The 13,662-nt window shown below is 54.4% G+C and overlaps 1 protein-coding gene across 6 annotated transcripts in view; it reads right to left on the bottom strand.

Annotated features, from left to right (window-relative positions):
* Positions 1 to 1,931: 1,931 nt before the first annotated feature.
* RXRA (retinoid X receptor alpha) overlaps positions 1,932 to 13,662 on the bottom strand; it is a 112,664-nt gene continuing 100,933 nt past the window's right edge. For all 6 annotated transcript variants that reach the window (XM_075772035.1, XM_075772034.1, XM_075772040.1 and 3 more), the window contains 4 exons: positions 9,371 to 9,503; positions 8,130 to 8,221; positions 6,320 to 6,425; positions 1,932 to 2,615 (listed from right to left, as the gene is read on the bottom strand). In XM_075772035.1, the coding sequence (XP_075628150.1) occupies positions 2,468 to 2,615; positions 6,320 to 6,425; positions 8,130 to 8,221; positions 9,371 to 9,503 (479 nt within the window). In that variant the 3' untranslated portion in view covers positions 1,932 to 2,467. The remainder of the gene's footprint in view (positions 2,616 to 6,319; positions 6,426 to 8,129; positions 8,222 to 9,370; positions 9,504 to 13,662) is intronic.

The following is a 13,662-nucleotide window of genomic DNA, read 5'->3' as shown; positions in this document are numbered from 1 at the left end:
GCTGGTTTGGCTCCGGGCTGAGCTCCGCACCGGCTGGCTGGGAGCTAACACCTCCCTGCAAGCCCCCCGCGGGGCTGCGCCAGCCCTACGCTGGCAAGGAACAGCCTGCTCGTGTTTACTGGCACCCTTTACATATTTCATTTCTCTTGCCTAGTTTTCTTGGCAAATTCTTGCAGGGTGAAGCTGTTTAATAATATTTTCGGCGGCATGCAGGCTGCTGGAGAAACACAGCCAAAACACTTTCCCTGCCTCTGTGGATTTGCCACTTCGGGCCAGCCTAAGGGAAAGTTATGACCTGAAATCCTGAGTATTTATTTAGCAATGAGATGGCCTGGTTAACTGCAGGGGACGGAGCCGGGGACTGGAGCCGCCAGGCGGGATGACGACAGGCGGGTGACAACTGTGTCCCCTCAAAAAGAGGTGGGAGCTCGTGGGCACTGCTCCATCCCCGTCCAGGCACAGAACAGCTGGCTGAAGAGCCAGCTACAACCCACGGGGAGAAAGAAGAAAAAGAAATACCTTGGGGACCTAATGCTTTGTTGTTTTAAAGCACAGAAGACAGGAAAGCAGTGGGGAAGCCCTTGGCCCGAGGTCAACCGCAGGCACCTCGTTCTTGGCTCCGAACACCCACCCCACAGCGTGTTCGGGACAGTCTGTCCTGCCAAGGGGTGAAAAACCCTCCCCAACATCCCTCACGGCTTGCTCTTTTTTTTTCCTCTAACACATTTTTTCACTGGAGCTCCAGAGACACCTGATGAAGGTGAAATGGGGAAACGCTCCCTGGCTGACCTGTCTCCATGCACTCCCCAGGGAATCCCATCCCGTGGGGTGTGGGCACGTTCCTGGGACCGTGTCCCTAATCCCCAAAAACCTGTCCATCTCCCTGCTGTCACACCAAGATTCAAGGAAAGGACCGTGCAAAAGCCAAGGTGCTTTGGATGCTCTCAGCATCCCGGCCAGGCCAGGCATGGGCATGCTGCCCACCGCATCGCCCACCCCGGCAGGACCTCTCAGCTCCCACGTCCCTGCCCCACCGGGGACATTCAGGGGAGGGGGAGCCCTGTTCTTGCTTCACCACTAATTAACAGCCACAATTACCAGCCTGGCCAAGCACTCCCACTAATTGTTGCCTTGTAGTGTTCTGCACTGCAGCTGTTGAATCACCAGGAGCAGCCTCCTGGGCGAACCGAAACCCCCATGCGTGGCGAGGGTGCTGCTGGCCCAGGGGAAACGTCTGCCGGTACCTGGGGCTGCTGCGTACCCACAGCGTGGGCACGGGGAGGCATCTCTCGAGCCCACCCCAGCAGCTGGAAATGCCCCTCCAATCTCACTGAACAAGGTCAGGACCAAAAAACCAAGAAGGAGCCATTGCTGCCGTGCCGACTCCTGCTTCTCCAGTGCAACGGCCCTTGAAATAAAGCGTGGCTCCGGCAGGACAGGCTGGACCGAGCCTCGTGAGTGGGGCCGTGCCTGGGTGCTGGGCGCAGTGCTGAGGGCAGGGGTCCGGCAAGCCCCTGCGAGCTGGGGAAGGGCGATGTTGAGTCCTGGCAGCCTTAAAGCAAGTGCTCCAGACGGCTCGTGTCCGCGTGGGCAGCGCCACACCGAGCGCAGAGGCACCTCCGGGAAGAGCAGCGATGCCCAGCTGCCCTCTGGGATGGCAAAAGGGGATTTTTTTCAGGTGCTGTTGCTTGCGGGACCCTCTGCACAGAGGGTGAGAGGGTGCCCTGGTTCCCCGTGCCACCAGTCGCCTCATTATTTGGGGGGGGATTCAGCTCAATCCCAAATCCTCTGCTTTTAATTGAAAGGCGAAGGCTCTGCGCAGCCACGGGTGACTCAATTCGCAGGGCACAGGCCGGGTCGCCTCTCCAGCCCGCCTCTCCCTCTGCAAAGTAACTACTGAGACTACTAATAACAGTTAGAAACCAAAAATAGAATTTTTTTTTTTCTTTTTTTTCTCTTCTCTTTTTCAAAAACTCCATCCTCTGAAAATAGCCAGCTGCAATCCGGCGAGTTCAACCACTGCCCTCAGCTTGTCCAAACCCCACTGCCCCAAGGGCTGGGACTGTCCCTGTCCCCGCTCCTGCCTCGGGGAAATCACCGCCGGCTGCGGCACGCACGCCGGGTGACGCCAAACCCGGCCGGCAGATCACCCCGAAACTGATGGCACGGTGGGGGCCGGGGCAGGGGTGCGAGTCGGGGCGACGGGAGGCAAGCTCTCTCCTCTCCCGCTTCTCTACATGTAGCGCAGGGAACCAGCGAGCAGGTCTTGAGATGCAGCAGTGACAGCAAACGGACAAGGGTGAAGGCGACGAGGAGGCGAGGACGGCAGGGGGTCGCCCTGGATCAGACGGTGCCTCCAGCGCCGGGGAGAGGAGGGAGGGACGGGCTGGGGTGGCGGCAGAGGAAAGCAGAGGAAGGGGCCCCGCGAGACCCCGGCCGGGCGAGGGACTGACCCAGCAGCAGTTCTCTAAGTCATTTGATGGGGCGCTTCCAGCATTTCCATCAAAAAGGTGTCGATCGGCGTGTCGCCTATTAGCTTGAAGAAGAAGAGGTGCTCCAGGCATTTCAGGCCGATGGACCGGAGGGCTGGTAGACGGAGCAAGAGCTTTGCGAACCTGGGGGCAGGAGACACGACACGGTCAGACATCCCACCAGCAGCCCCGCTTCTGCCCTGACCCCCAAAGCTTCTGTGGCTGCTCCTGCTCAGAAGGGCTGGGAGTCAGACACAACCCCTTTCGCTAGCAAAGTCACGGGGCTACACCCAGAGCTGTGCAGAGAAATCATGAATTATGTCCCCAGCCTTGAAGATCAGGCAGCCACAGTGGATATTCACAACAAACATCTGCTGATAGCTGAGCTGGAAGAGTAAAATGAGAAATGCAAGGCCACCCCTGCACTGGGGTGCACCACTGGCTTCATGCGTTGGTGTCACCCAGGTGCTCTACCGTACACTGAGCACCCCGAGATGCTGGTGGGGTCCCTGCACTGCACCCACGGGGAGGAGGCACTGTGGGGCCAGCCTTGTGGCAGGCAGCGGCGCAAGCAGCTTCAGCAGCTTCATCTTTGGTGAGGGAAAAGGGCAAGCAGCTGAGGAGGGGATGGAGGACGTGCTGAGCGGGGTTAGCTGGCACTCGGCTCTGCGACGCCCCGTTCCTGCAGGCACCGGGCAGCTCCGCCAGCCATCGCTGGGGCTGCTCGCTGCCGAGCCCCGGGGGCTGCTGGCGCGGCAGAAACCCGGCTGGCAGCCAGGCTGGAGGCGCCCGGGGGGTGAAGCCAATGGAAGGAGACGGGGGCTTTGACGCAAAAGCTGGAAGCAGCGCTGCAACCCAGCCGGGACACGGGGTGCTCCCCTTCTCCCTGCCCGGCGCAGGACTCCACCGAGCCCCAGCCGAACAAAAGCCCTTTCTCCCCAGCCTGCCCGGCGGAGACGCTCGTCAGGTCGCACCCTGGATGCCGGCAAGAGCCGACAGGCAACGGGGCTGCGCAGCCGGGCAGGGGAGAGCCAGGGGGGCTGGGGAGAGCCGACAGCGCCGCAGGAGCCGCCCGGGGTGAAGGAGACGAGCCCGGCCGGCCGTGCCGGGGAAAACACTGCTGTGTGCCGCGCTCCGAGGGCGGCAGGAGGCCGTGGAGATGGAAGGAAGCCATCGGCACCTGCAAGGGTGCTCCGGAGCACCCCACGGTGCCACGGGGGGGTACCCCCCCCCCAGCCTGCCCACGCCGCAGGGGTGCAGGCAGCAACCCCAGGCGCTGCAGGATGTCGCCTCCCCGCTCTCAGAACGGGGGGAAGGCCCTTTAAAGGCAGGAGCGCCTTTATTTGTTTTTACTGCTGCACAATCAGGGCTTGAACATAAGCAAAGGCCGGAACCAGCCCAGGGAGAAGGCGACTCTGTAGAAAACACACACATAGAGAGAGACATGCACAAACATACAGATATTATACATGCATGCACACTTCTCTCTCCCTATTTTTTTTTTTTTTTTTTTGCTGAGCTGGCGAGAACGGTGGGATTGGAGCCAGGAAAAACAAATCAGTCCTACCATCCCATTCAGGAAGTTTCACTTTAAACCAAACCAGATGATGGCTCCAGCCCTCGGATACATTTAACTGTGAGATAACCAGCTCGCAGCACAACGTGCCAGGGCTGCTCCCGAGAGGGGAGAAAATAACCCCGATTCCCCGCGGCTGCTCGCTGTCACGTACACCCCGTGCCCTCCCTGCAGAGGAGCAGGGGCTGGCGTGGGGGGGAGCACGGCTGGGTTTTTCCTAGGAATGCCTCCCTCCGTCTCACTGCTGTCGAGAAGTTCCCTTTTAGCGTTCACAGGTTGCTCACAAGCTCTCGATGGCCGGGGACTAGGCTGAAGTCACACACCGAAGGGCGTCTGAAATGGTGGGGAAGCCAAGCACTGGCCCCGGGCGGGGGGGGTGCCCACCACGGGCTCGACCGGGCGTTTGCTCAACCACAGAAAGAACTTGTTTCCATCCCCATATGATGATCACATTGTGCCATGAGACCAGGAAGACTGAGAGAGCTCCCGAGAGCTTCCTTTAGCTCTTGTGCAACTCCGGACTCCCAGCCCACGAGTTAACCCTCCCGAGCCACCTGGGCTTACTCCACCACTGCCCCGCACCATAGAAGAGGTGGGGTAAGGTCTGCAAGGCCCAGACACGGCTCTCAGGACAGCCCTGAGCATGCAAAAACCTTCAAGGTCACCAAAGAAGGGTGTGAGGATCAGACAAGGAGGTCCTCACTCCAAGGTCATTCAAAGCCACTGAGAGATCAAACCGGACCTAAACCGCTCCCTGACACATCGCTGACCACTGAGGTGCAGCCCTGGGGAACTGATTTCGCCTTCGCTCAGTCATGCCCAGCGGCTCCGCGGTGGTTTGGTCAATGCAGCGCGGGGCCGTCCCCATGCCATCCCTCTGCCCAGCCCCACCCCGGCCCGCAGCAGCGAGCAGCGGCGTGCGAGGGCAGCACGACTCAGCCGCGGACACTGGGATGCCTGTGCAAAGTAAAGAAAGAACGGGGGGAAGAATCCAGGAGAGCTGCTGGCCACGATTCCGGCGGCAGCTCTCCTTGTGCCAGGTATGGCTGGCTGCTCGTTGTGAGCCCTAAGGGGAGCAGAGCTCTTCTGAAACACCAGAACAGCCAGCGTCCACGGTCTGGGTCTGGATTTGCTTAGGAACTCCAATTTAATAACGCTTTTTGGAAGAGGATTCAGCTTGAGAGTTGGCTTGGGGTCCGTGCAAACCACTCGGGGGAGGAGAGGTAATCACTCCTGCTCTGTGCGCCATGCTCATCCCTCCCTTCCCTCCTCACCGCAAAATCAAACACACCCAACACTTCCTAACTCTCCCTGCCACAAGCCAACCATGAACATCCAAAAAACCCCTTTTTCCATCTGCCAGCACATTGGTACCCAAACGGGGGAGGAAATAAGTCCAAGATTACTTCTGAGGGCATCATCTGCTCATTGCATTAATTGCTGTAAGAGCATCCTTTAATTTTTTATCCATCCAGACACGCAAGACCAGGAATGCAGGTGAGACGCAAATCCCAGTTGCTTCAGCTGTTTTTTTCCCAATATTCAAGCCTCAGCAGCGATACACACCAGCAGCAGTTTCCAGCGCTTTGCTTGGTTTCTCAAATGACTGTCAGTAACTTAACTGGCAGTTGCCAGCTTCAGGTTGTAACTGGGAAAATGCGCCCACTCAGCTCCGGAGCGGTCCAGGAAAGCATTCCTAATTCCCCCTCCCATTCCCAGCTGGGTTGGGGGAGGCGGGGAGGGGAGAAAAGAGCATCAATTGAGGCTTTCACTTCCCAGCAATGATGCTCATCTGCCACCGAAAATTAACTCCGTGTGCGTCTTATTTTCGCTGTGGTTTGCTCTCGGTGGTTGCCAAAAGGGAAATGATACCCCTTCCCCCATGTGCTCATCCCACTGCTGCGGCCGCAGGAGCCGGGGCTCCTCAGGTCTCGGCACCGCTGTTACTGCCCGACCTTGTCCTGGCTGCGCTACGTTTACTGGCGCAGGAATAAAGACCTCTCTGCACTTCACAGGGGAATTTTCTAAGGACATTCACAGCCGAAGCAGGTAGAAACGAGTGGTTTTCTCTGCAGAGAACCGTTCGCTCCCAGAAGACGTGAGAGCCCTCAACGGAAGGGACCCAGCACCCGCGTGCAGGTGCAGCAACCCCGAGGACGACGCTCGGACCCTGCCAGGGCTGCAGCACCCTTTGCACTGCCTGCAGCACCCACTGCACGGGGCCTTGCAGGGCGCGAGGCTGCGGGAGGACGGGGCTCAGCCAGCGACTCACCTCCCGGGCTGGTCGGGGTATTTGTGTTTGCAGTATGCCTCTAGCGACGCGTACACCTTCTCCCGTAACGCCTCCACTTCAGCCGGGTTGGAGAGACCTTTCGAGTCTGAAAGGCAACGAAAGGACCATCAGCCAAAAACCTCCAGGCTTTCCAGCAGGCAAGGGCCCCCCTGTGCACCCCCCCAGACCCCTCCATCCCTCCTGGCACCCCCAGAGCAGGGCACAGCGTGGACGTGGGGTCTGAACCCCAGGAATTTGGGGCAGTACCTAACACCTCCTGGGGAGCCTTCAAGCCCCGAAAGGTTTGCCCTGTGACTACAGGTATGTTTTACCCCACACCCCAACGCCAACTGTTTTGGCTCATTCCAGTGATCACAGACCCTCACGAAAAGGGTTTAAGGTGCCCCTCGAGTCCTGGGCTCGTGGGATTTCTCCCTCCAGCACAAAGCACTGGGGCAGGGCTAAACAAAAAGCCCCCGCTCTGGCAGGTCCCCCGGGGCACGGTGAGGATCTGTTTTTAGTAGGGTGAAAGGGACAAGTCAAGCAATCGATATCCCCAAGCACATGCGCCATGGGAACCTCTCCAGATTCCCCTTCTTTTACCGTATACGGCTAATCCTAAATTACAGACAGTAAATTATTGGTGATTACAAGGAGGGGAGCGGGGGGGGGGGGGGGCAAGTCAAGCAGAAAAACAAACTCAAGAAACAGCAATAAACTCTGCTGAAACACCCTGGCCCGGGTTCGGTGGGAAAGGGCAGGTCTGTGCCCAGCTGTGTTTGGGTACAAACCATGCTCCTGCGAGGGCAGGGAGGGGAAGGGGTGGCCACAGATGTGGAGGTCCATCCTCATCTGCCCATCTGCTTTTGCTCTGCACTGACCCACTCTAAAATATAGAGCACCCCTCAAACAGAGCTGTACGGGCGTCTGCAGGCTGGCAGTCTATCTCCTGCTTCACCAGGGCTTTGCTCTCTAACACCGGAGACAACCCCCAGCACTGAACCTTCTTCTTCCCTTGGGCTGCTGGGGCCAAGGGGGAAAAGCGAGCAGCGTGAAGCCTCCTGGAGTCTGTAAAACTAAGCAAGCTGCGGACAAAAAATAAAGTTCTTGTGTATTTTAGGAGCACGTTTCATGTCTTTCACCCTCTCCAGGTCTGCAGAGAGCTCTTCCAGAAACGCAGTTAATAAAAGCTCTTGGATGCTGAGATCAGGAAACAGAGGTCAACAAGGTCCATGCTCTAACTTCGCTCTAATCCATACTTCTGTCATAAGGATATCTAGACTCATTTTTGCTCCTATTCAGGGACAACTCCCTAAAGCACCAGAACTTTCTTTTTACAAAAGGTCTGAAAAATAGGAAGACCATGTACATTGATCAAGCCAAAGCCCCTCAAGCTCATCAGAGAACTCAGCCCATCAGTAGAGTCAGCTCCAAAAACAGCATTCGCCGTCTCCTCGGATGATCGCAGCCGAGTCTCGGCCAAGGCTGGGCCTTGCACGGAGAGTATTTCAGCCCGTGAAACCAAGCTGCCCTCTACGAAGGGGAAAACATCCCTTGGAAAGGAGGGTCTGGAGAGCGACCCTGGTCATGGATCCAGATCCATCCCTGACCTGCAAAGGACATGCTTGTAAGGTGGTAGACGCATGAGCAGCGCTTAATTTGACTTTCTTTCTCGCCTCTCTTCCTTCTTGCCCTGCCCTCGGGAGTTGGGTGCCCTCAGTTATTTGCAATGGTTTTATAGGTAAGAAAAGGAGCCAGAAGGACAGAGCATCAGCCAAGAGAGGACCGGAGAGAAGGTAACGGCATGTACCAGGGTTGAAGAGGACAATGGCTCGCAGGCAGCCTAACTCTGTCTTGTCCATCTGCATGTCTCGCATTTTTGACACGAGTTCTGTCAGTACTCTGCAAAGGACACAGAAATCACAGGCGTCAGCGTTAAAAAGAAATTAAAAAACACCCAGGTGTCAGATCCAGAGTGAGGTCCTCCGGTTCATGGTTAATGAAGTCATGGGATAGTGCTTGCTGAGGATATGCCCTCATTTTCCTCCTGTATCAAAAATAGCTCATTAGGAACATCAATAGTTCCTGTGAGATACAAGAGAGACCATAAAAACTGGTTTCACGCATTCACTGACAGGCTTTGGCACCTGAGAAAGCTGCCTAAAAATAAAAAATAATAATAAAAAAAAACCCCAATAGGTATCTAAAAGCAATTTCCTCTGCCGGTAATTTTTATTACTCCCTTTGCTCCTACTGCAGGTGCCGGTCTTGAAATACTTTCCACTGATTGCCCAGTTTTTCCTATTGGATCCTGCAGTGAAGTCATGATCTTGCACTTATGACCTCACGGGAAACAAATGATGTCACCCAGGCCCAAAGAACAATTTCCTTGCAAAGCAAAGAAGCAAAGGTGATTTGGTATCAACTAAGCCGTCTCAAGATGAGTCTCGGGCAGAGACATCAGCCACCATTTAAGCAGTGTCTGGAGCCACACTGTGGGTCAAACACCCTGGAAGTCTGGCTTTAAAATACTTTCCCAAAGCACAAGATTAAAGAGCCCTCGGGATACGCATGTGGAACCTGCTGCGTGGTTTTGGTGCTTTTCCATTGTGAAACTAAAATCACGTCTTGGTCCAATTAAAGATGAAAAGAAATAAAGGAGTGGCCTCCTCGTAACATTAGAAGGCATCTGGACCCCATGAAAGAGGCTTTGATTTGCACTGGGCAGCCTTCTCCCTGACTATTTCGGGCTGTTGGGTTTCTGCAGGTTTAAGAGGAGCAATTTAATGTTGTTGCCTGCACCAAGGATCACAACATTTCCACGCACGCCGTGGGATGGACACGCATCAGCCTGGGCTCCTCCGGCCACAAGCCCACGTGCCAACGCGTCTCCATCCGACCCCTCAAGCAGGTTGCAATGTGGGGAATGGAGGCAGATGGGTGCACAGACAGAGATGGGGATGTCTAGGCAAGGTGGCCCAAGATGCGCTGCCCACCATCCATCCATCCATCCATCCACCCATCCATCCCTCTCTCCCTCCCTCCGCCCACCTGTCGAAGATGGCCCCGACGCCAGCACTGTGCGCGCTGTTCCGATGCACGTGGAGCCCGGTGGCTAAGAGGATCCCGTCTTTCACGGCAATGGAGCGGTGGGAGAAGGAGGCGATTAGGAGTTCATTCCACCCTGGGGAGGAGAAAACAACCAAGGCCGCAGGTTAGAGCCACGGGGTCCTCAGCGGGTTCGGGAATCAGCAACGGCACCTCCCTGGTGCTAAAAAGAGAGGAGGAAACTGCTCAAGAAGTGCCTTTGCTAGAGTAACGACGCTGGATATGGGAAGGGAGGGGGGAGCCAGCCCTTTCTTGGATGTCAGGGAAGGAAAAAACTGTTAAGGAACAAATGCACTAAAAATATAATGCTAATAAGGGAAGCAGTTTCCTCTATAAACCTTGCAGGCACCAGAGCAAACAGCTCTGCCCTGCTCCTCTCCCTGTGAACCCAGGAGTGGGTGTGGAGCCCTGCAATCCCCATCTGACCTTACACTCGGAGCAGTTAAAGACCTATTAACGCTTTATATCAGCTAATTGGGCTCATTTTCAGGCCATAATGGGGCACAAAAGTTCATTGACCATTATTCAGCTGTGTAAATTGGACCGTGAAAACTCTTGCTTGCAGGTTTGTTGCTTCTGCCACCTAAATACTGGAAGGGATTGCCTCTCCTCTCGCCTGCGGCTGCACAGGGATGTCCCACGTCCACGACCGCTCCACTAACAGGTTTCCACAGCTGCTTGGAAATCTGCTTTTGTCTTATTAGTTACTGGACGTGCAACTTCAGGAGATACGAAAACGTATCCTCTGAGCTGGGACACCACAGGAGCAGTTTGGGCTGGTTACAAATGGGGAAAGGAAGATGCAACCTCCCTCCTCGCCTTCCAGCCCCCCTTCCTAATTTAACATGTCTTCAAATTATTGATTCTGCTACTGGCTGAGCTGAAGAATGCCCAAAATGAAACCTATAACAAGAAGAAATTATGTAAAGTTTGAAGGATGGAAATTTTGGTGGCTTTGAACCAGGAGAGGCATCTTCACTAAGACAAGATGGGTCTTCTGGGTCTTCTGCAACCCTGGGGAGTCTCATGCTCATGTTGGCCGATTTACCCAGTTCTGGTGTCCAGAACACAGGGCTGCATGTCAGGGTCCAGAAACATCAGGGTATTTGATTTTATTTTTTCTTCCCAGGCTGGAACAGCAATGCAGCAATATCCTTCACCTCCTCTCCTGCCACAGAAACATGTCTTTTCTCACTGACTGGAATAAATACAAGGTCCATGTGTGCTCTATTTACCTACTGTTGCAGAGATGGGTTGTGCCATTAGAAATGTTGACAAGGAATAAAGTTCACGCTTTCCTAAGTGGCCACGGGATGTTCCCACCCCAGTCATGGGAACATTTATTTGGCTATATACTGGGTGAGGCCTGGCACTTGCAGAGGGATTGCAACACTGTGAAACCCAAGGCGGATGGAGGAGGAGATGTGGGACTGCACCAGCAGCCTGCAGGAACAGTACTCCATGGCTGAAGAGGACCTCCCAGAGCCAGACCCACAGAAAGGTGCCATGGGTGCCTCCCACCAGCCGTCGCACACAGACACACAGCACCTCCACACGCAGCCCCTCCATGCAGCTCCAACCAACAGAAACCAGAGCTGGTTCACGGTGTCCCTCCATGGCTCCAGCTTTCACAACTCTGCCCTGACTCTCGGCCATCATCCAACACCCCTCGGCCGCAGCTCCACACAGCCCCAGCGGTGCCAAATCCAGCCTACGGCTTGCCAAGAATCTGTGAAAGTGGTGAGGCTGTGGGGTGCCACCAACATCTGTGCTGGGCTTATTCCAGCTAAGGAGCGCTGGATTAATCAGCATCCTTCAGCTGGGATGTTTCGGGAAATGAAATGGGGAACCTGTTTCTACCCGGTGCTTTCGACAGAGAATCCCCAAAGAACTGACAACGTAAAGAGACAAGCAGGGAAAAATTAAGTATGACCACAGGCAGTAAATCTGAGTTAGAGATCAAACAAATCTGCCCAAAGAGTTTTGTGTTTAAGCCCAAGCTCTGGATAAGGAGAGCAGATTTCTTTGACTCTCGCGACTCCTTTCTCATCAAACAAGGTGGCTGCAGCCTCCGGGGATGCTCTGGGGCAGGGAAGGCACCTGGCAGCGCAGTGACCATCGCGTTAATCCATCTCACTACCAAGTTTCCCGACCAGCCCTATAAAATGAACTGCAGCTGCAGAGATGTAGTGCTCAGCATCTCACACAGAGAAAGCATCCGGTTGTTCCCATCTCAGCCATAGCAAGCTTGGAAACAAGAAAACCCAGGGAAAACAGGCTTCAAAAGTTGGGCTTCCTTCTCCTCCAAAAAGCTCAGAGAGGGAAGATTTTTAAATGATTCAGCAATAGAGGAAAGCTACTGCCGGCTCATCCAGCACCGCTCCTCCGAAGATGTGTGCTCCACTTAATTTTGCCTCCAAGGATGCATGATTGAACCTGACTGACACTCTTAGCTAAATTTTAATACTTAAATATTTCATGGGCAGCTGTTCTCAGCAGGCCACTCTCCCCACTCAATAATAGATAGAGCCACTGGTTAAAAGACTTGGGGGAGGTTATCTGAGGCCCTGACAGAGACGCTTGGAGCAGGGACCTCTTCGGAGCTGCTCCAGGTGCTCAGCCCACCTCATGGCCAAGGGGTTAGAGCAACCACGAAATCTGGGATGCGATGGGGTCTGCAGCCCCCTCTCCTGCCCTGTGGAGCGGCTCCTCCAGGATGCCGGGTCAGAGCTGGTCATAACAAGCACCAGCACAAAGGAGAGAACATCAGGTCAGAAAGTCTCTAGTTCAGTTTTCATTAGCCTTCTTCTAAAGAGAAAGGAAAACCTTGAACTGTTGTTGTGGGTTTTGTTTCCACTTCACAAAAGGCAGCTTTTGTCTGAATCCAGTTCTACCCTGCGATATTTGCAGAAAGCCCTCGAAGATTTCTATAGAGATGCTTCCCCTGCTCATCCACTCTCACAAGAGGCTCTCGAGACCTTCCTCAAAAATACACGTTTTGTATTTTCCGGAGAGGGCCCTCAGCCAGCTCTGGCAATACTCACACCCACGGAAAAATCAGAGGAGACCTTCACCAAAGGGCTGGCAGGAGCCGTCCAGGGAGGGCATGGGACTTGGCCAAGTCTGCAGCAAGAATAAAACCCCCAAATTCTCCATTCCCAGGCTACTGCTGTAACCACTAGATGAAATGTGACTATAAAAATCTCCTTTCAGTAATATTAGAAGAGTGGAAAACCTACACCGGTAAACGGTGCGACTTAATCGCCCAGAAACCACTGAGGTCAAGGATTTCAGAGAGGCTGCAAGACGGACTGGATATTTGTATATAGGGCCAAGGTATGCAGTTACACTGGTTGACAGTCAACAAAAAATTGAAGAAAGTATTAAGATTCATGCATTTGGGTTACAATCAGCCTTATTAAATAGAATGACAGCCAGTGTTTGTGTGGTGGGAAGGGGGAAACACCAATCCCATCATCTTCCTACTCTAGAGCCTTATACCTTCTCCTGAAGCAACCTGGACAAACCTTGGACTGGAGGAATTCTGGCAGTTCCTATGTTTTGTGTTGAAGTGAATACTTTGCACTTGGTTCTTAAAGCACTTTCCTGCCCAGTTTCCTGGACGTTTATTCTGGGGCACATGCTTTCTACAGTAAGAAGCCAGGAACACTGCCGTGAGGTGGATCAGCAGTGTCTTGTCTACAGAGGCCATTAACTCAAGGCCAGAAGAGTGCAAAGAGAGGAGCACACACCCTGCAGTGTCTTCCCCTCTTGAATTCCCTACAAAAGTGCATTTTGGGGAAACAAGAGGAACTTTTTTAAAACTACCAGGGACTTCACAGTCCCCGGCTTACTTGGGTTTGGCTGCCAGACTGGTTCACTCCAGGTAGCTCAGCAGCTCACCCTGCTCTGAGGCTGCACCTCTGCTCTGCACCAGGCTCCTCCATCATTCCCTTTGGAATTCCCTGGACTACTTCGAGTAGCCGAGGTCGGTGCCTCTCATTGCCAAGCGGAGAGCTGGGTGCCACCGCCAGCCGTCAAGGTCTCCTCATTTCCTCTCCCAGTCTCACCCTTCACATGGAGTTTGTCATTTGCTGGAAGCCACGGACAACTTGCCTCCCTCTTTGTTTAAGGGAGCAAAACTCTCCGCTACGTCAAGCCAAAGCCTTTTTAATCACTTATCTGATGATTGGAGCTATGCAAAGAGCTTCATGCCTAAAATGCACCCTCGTCGA

Source organism: Balearica regulorum, chromosome 20 (genome assembly GCF_011004875.1).
Source record: "Balearica regulorum gibbericeps isolate bBalReg1 chromosome 20, bBalReg1.pri, whole genome shotgun sequence".
NCBI lineage: Eukaryota > Metazoa > Chordata > Aves > Gruiformes > Gruidae > Balearica > Balearica regulorum.
The sequence above is the reverse complement of the archived record's forward strand: the minus strand, read 5'-3'. Positions and strand labels throughout refer to the sequence as shown.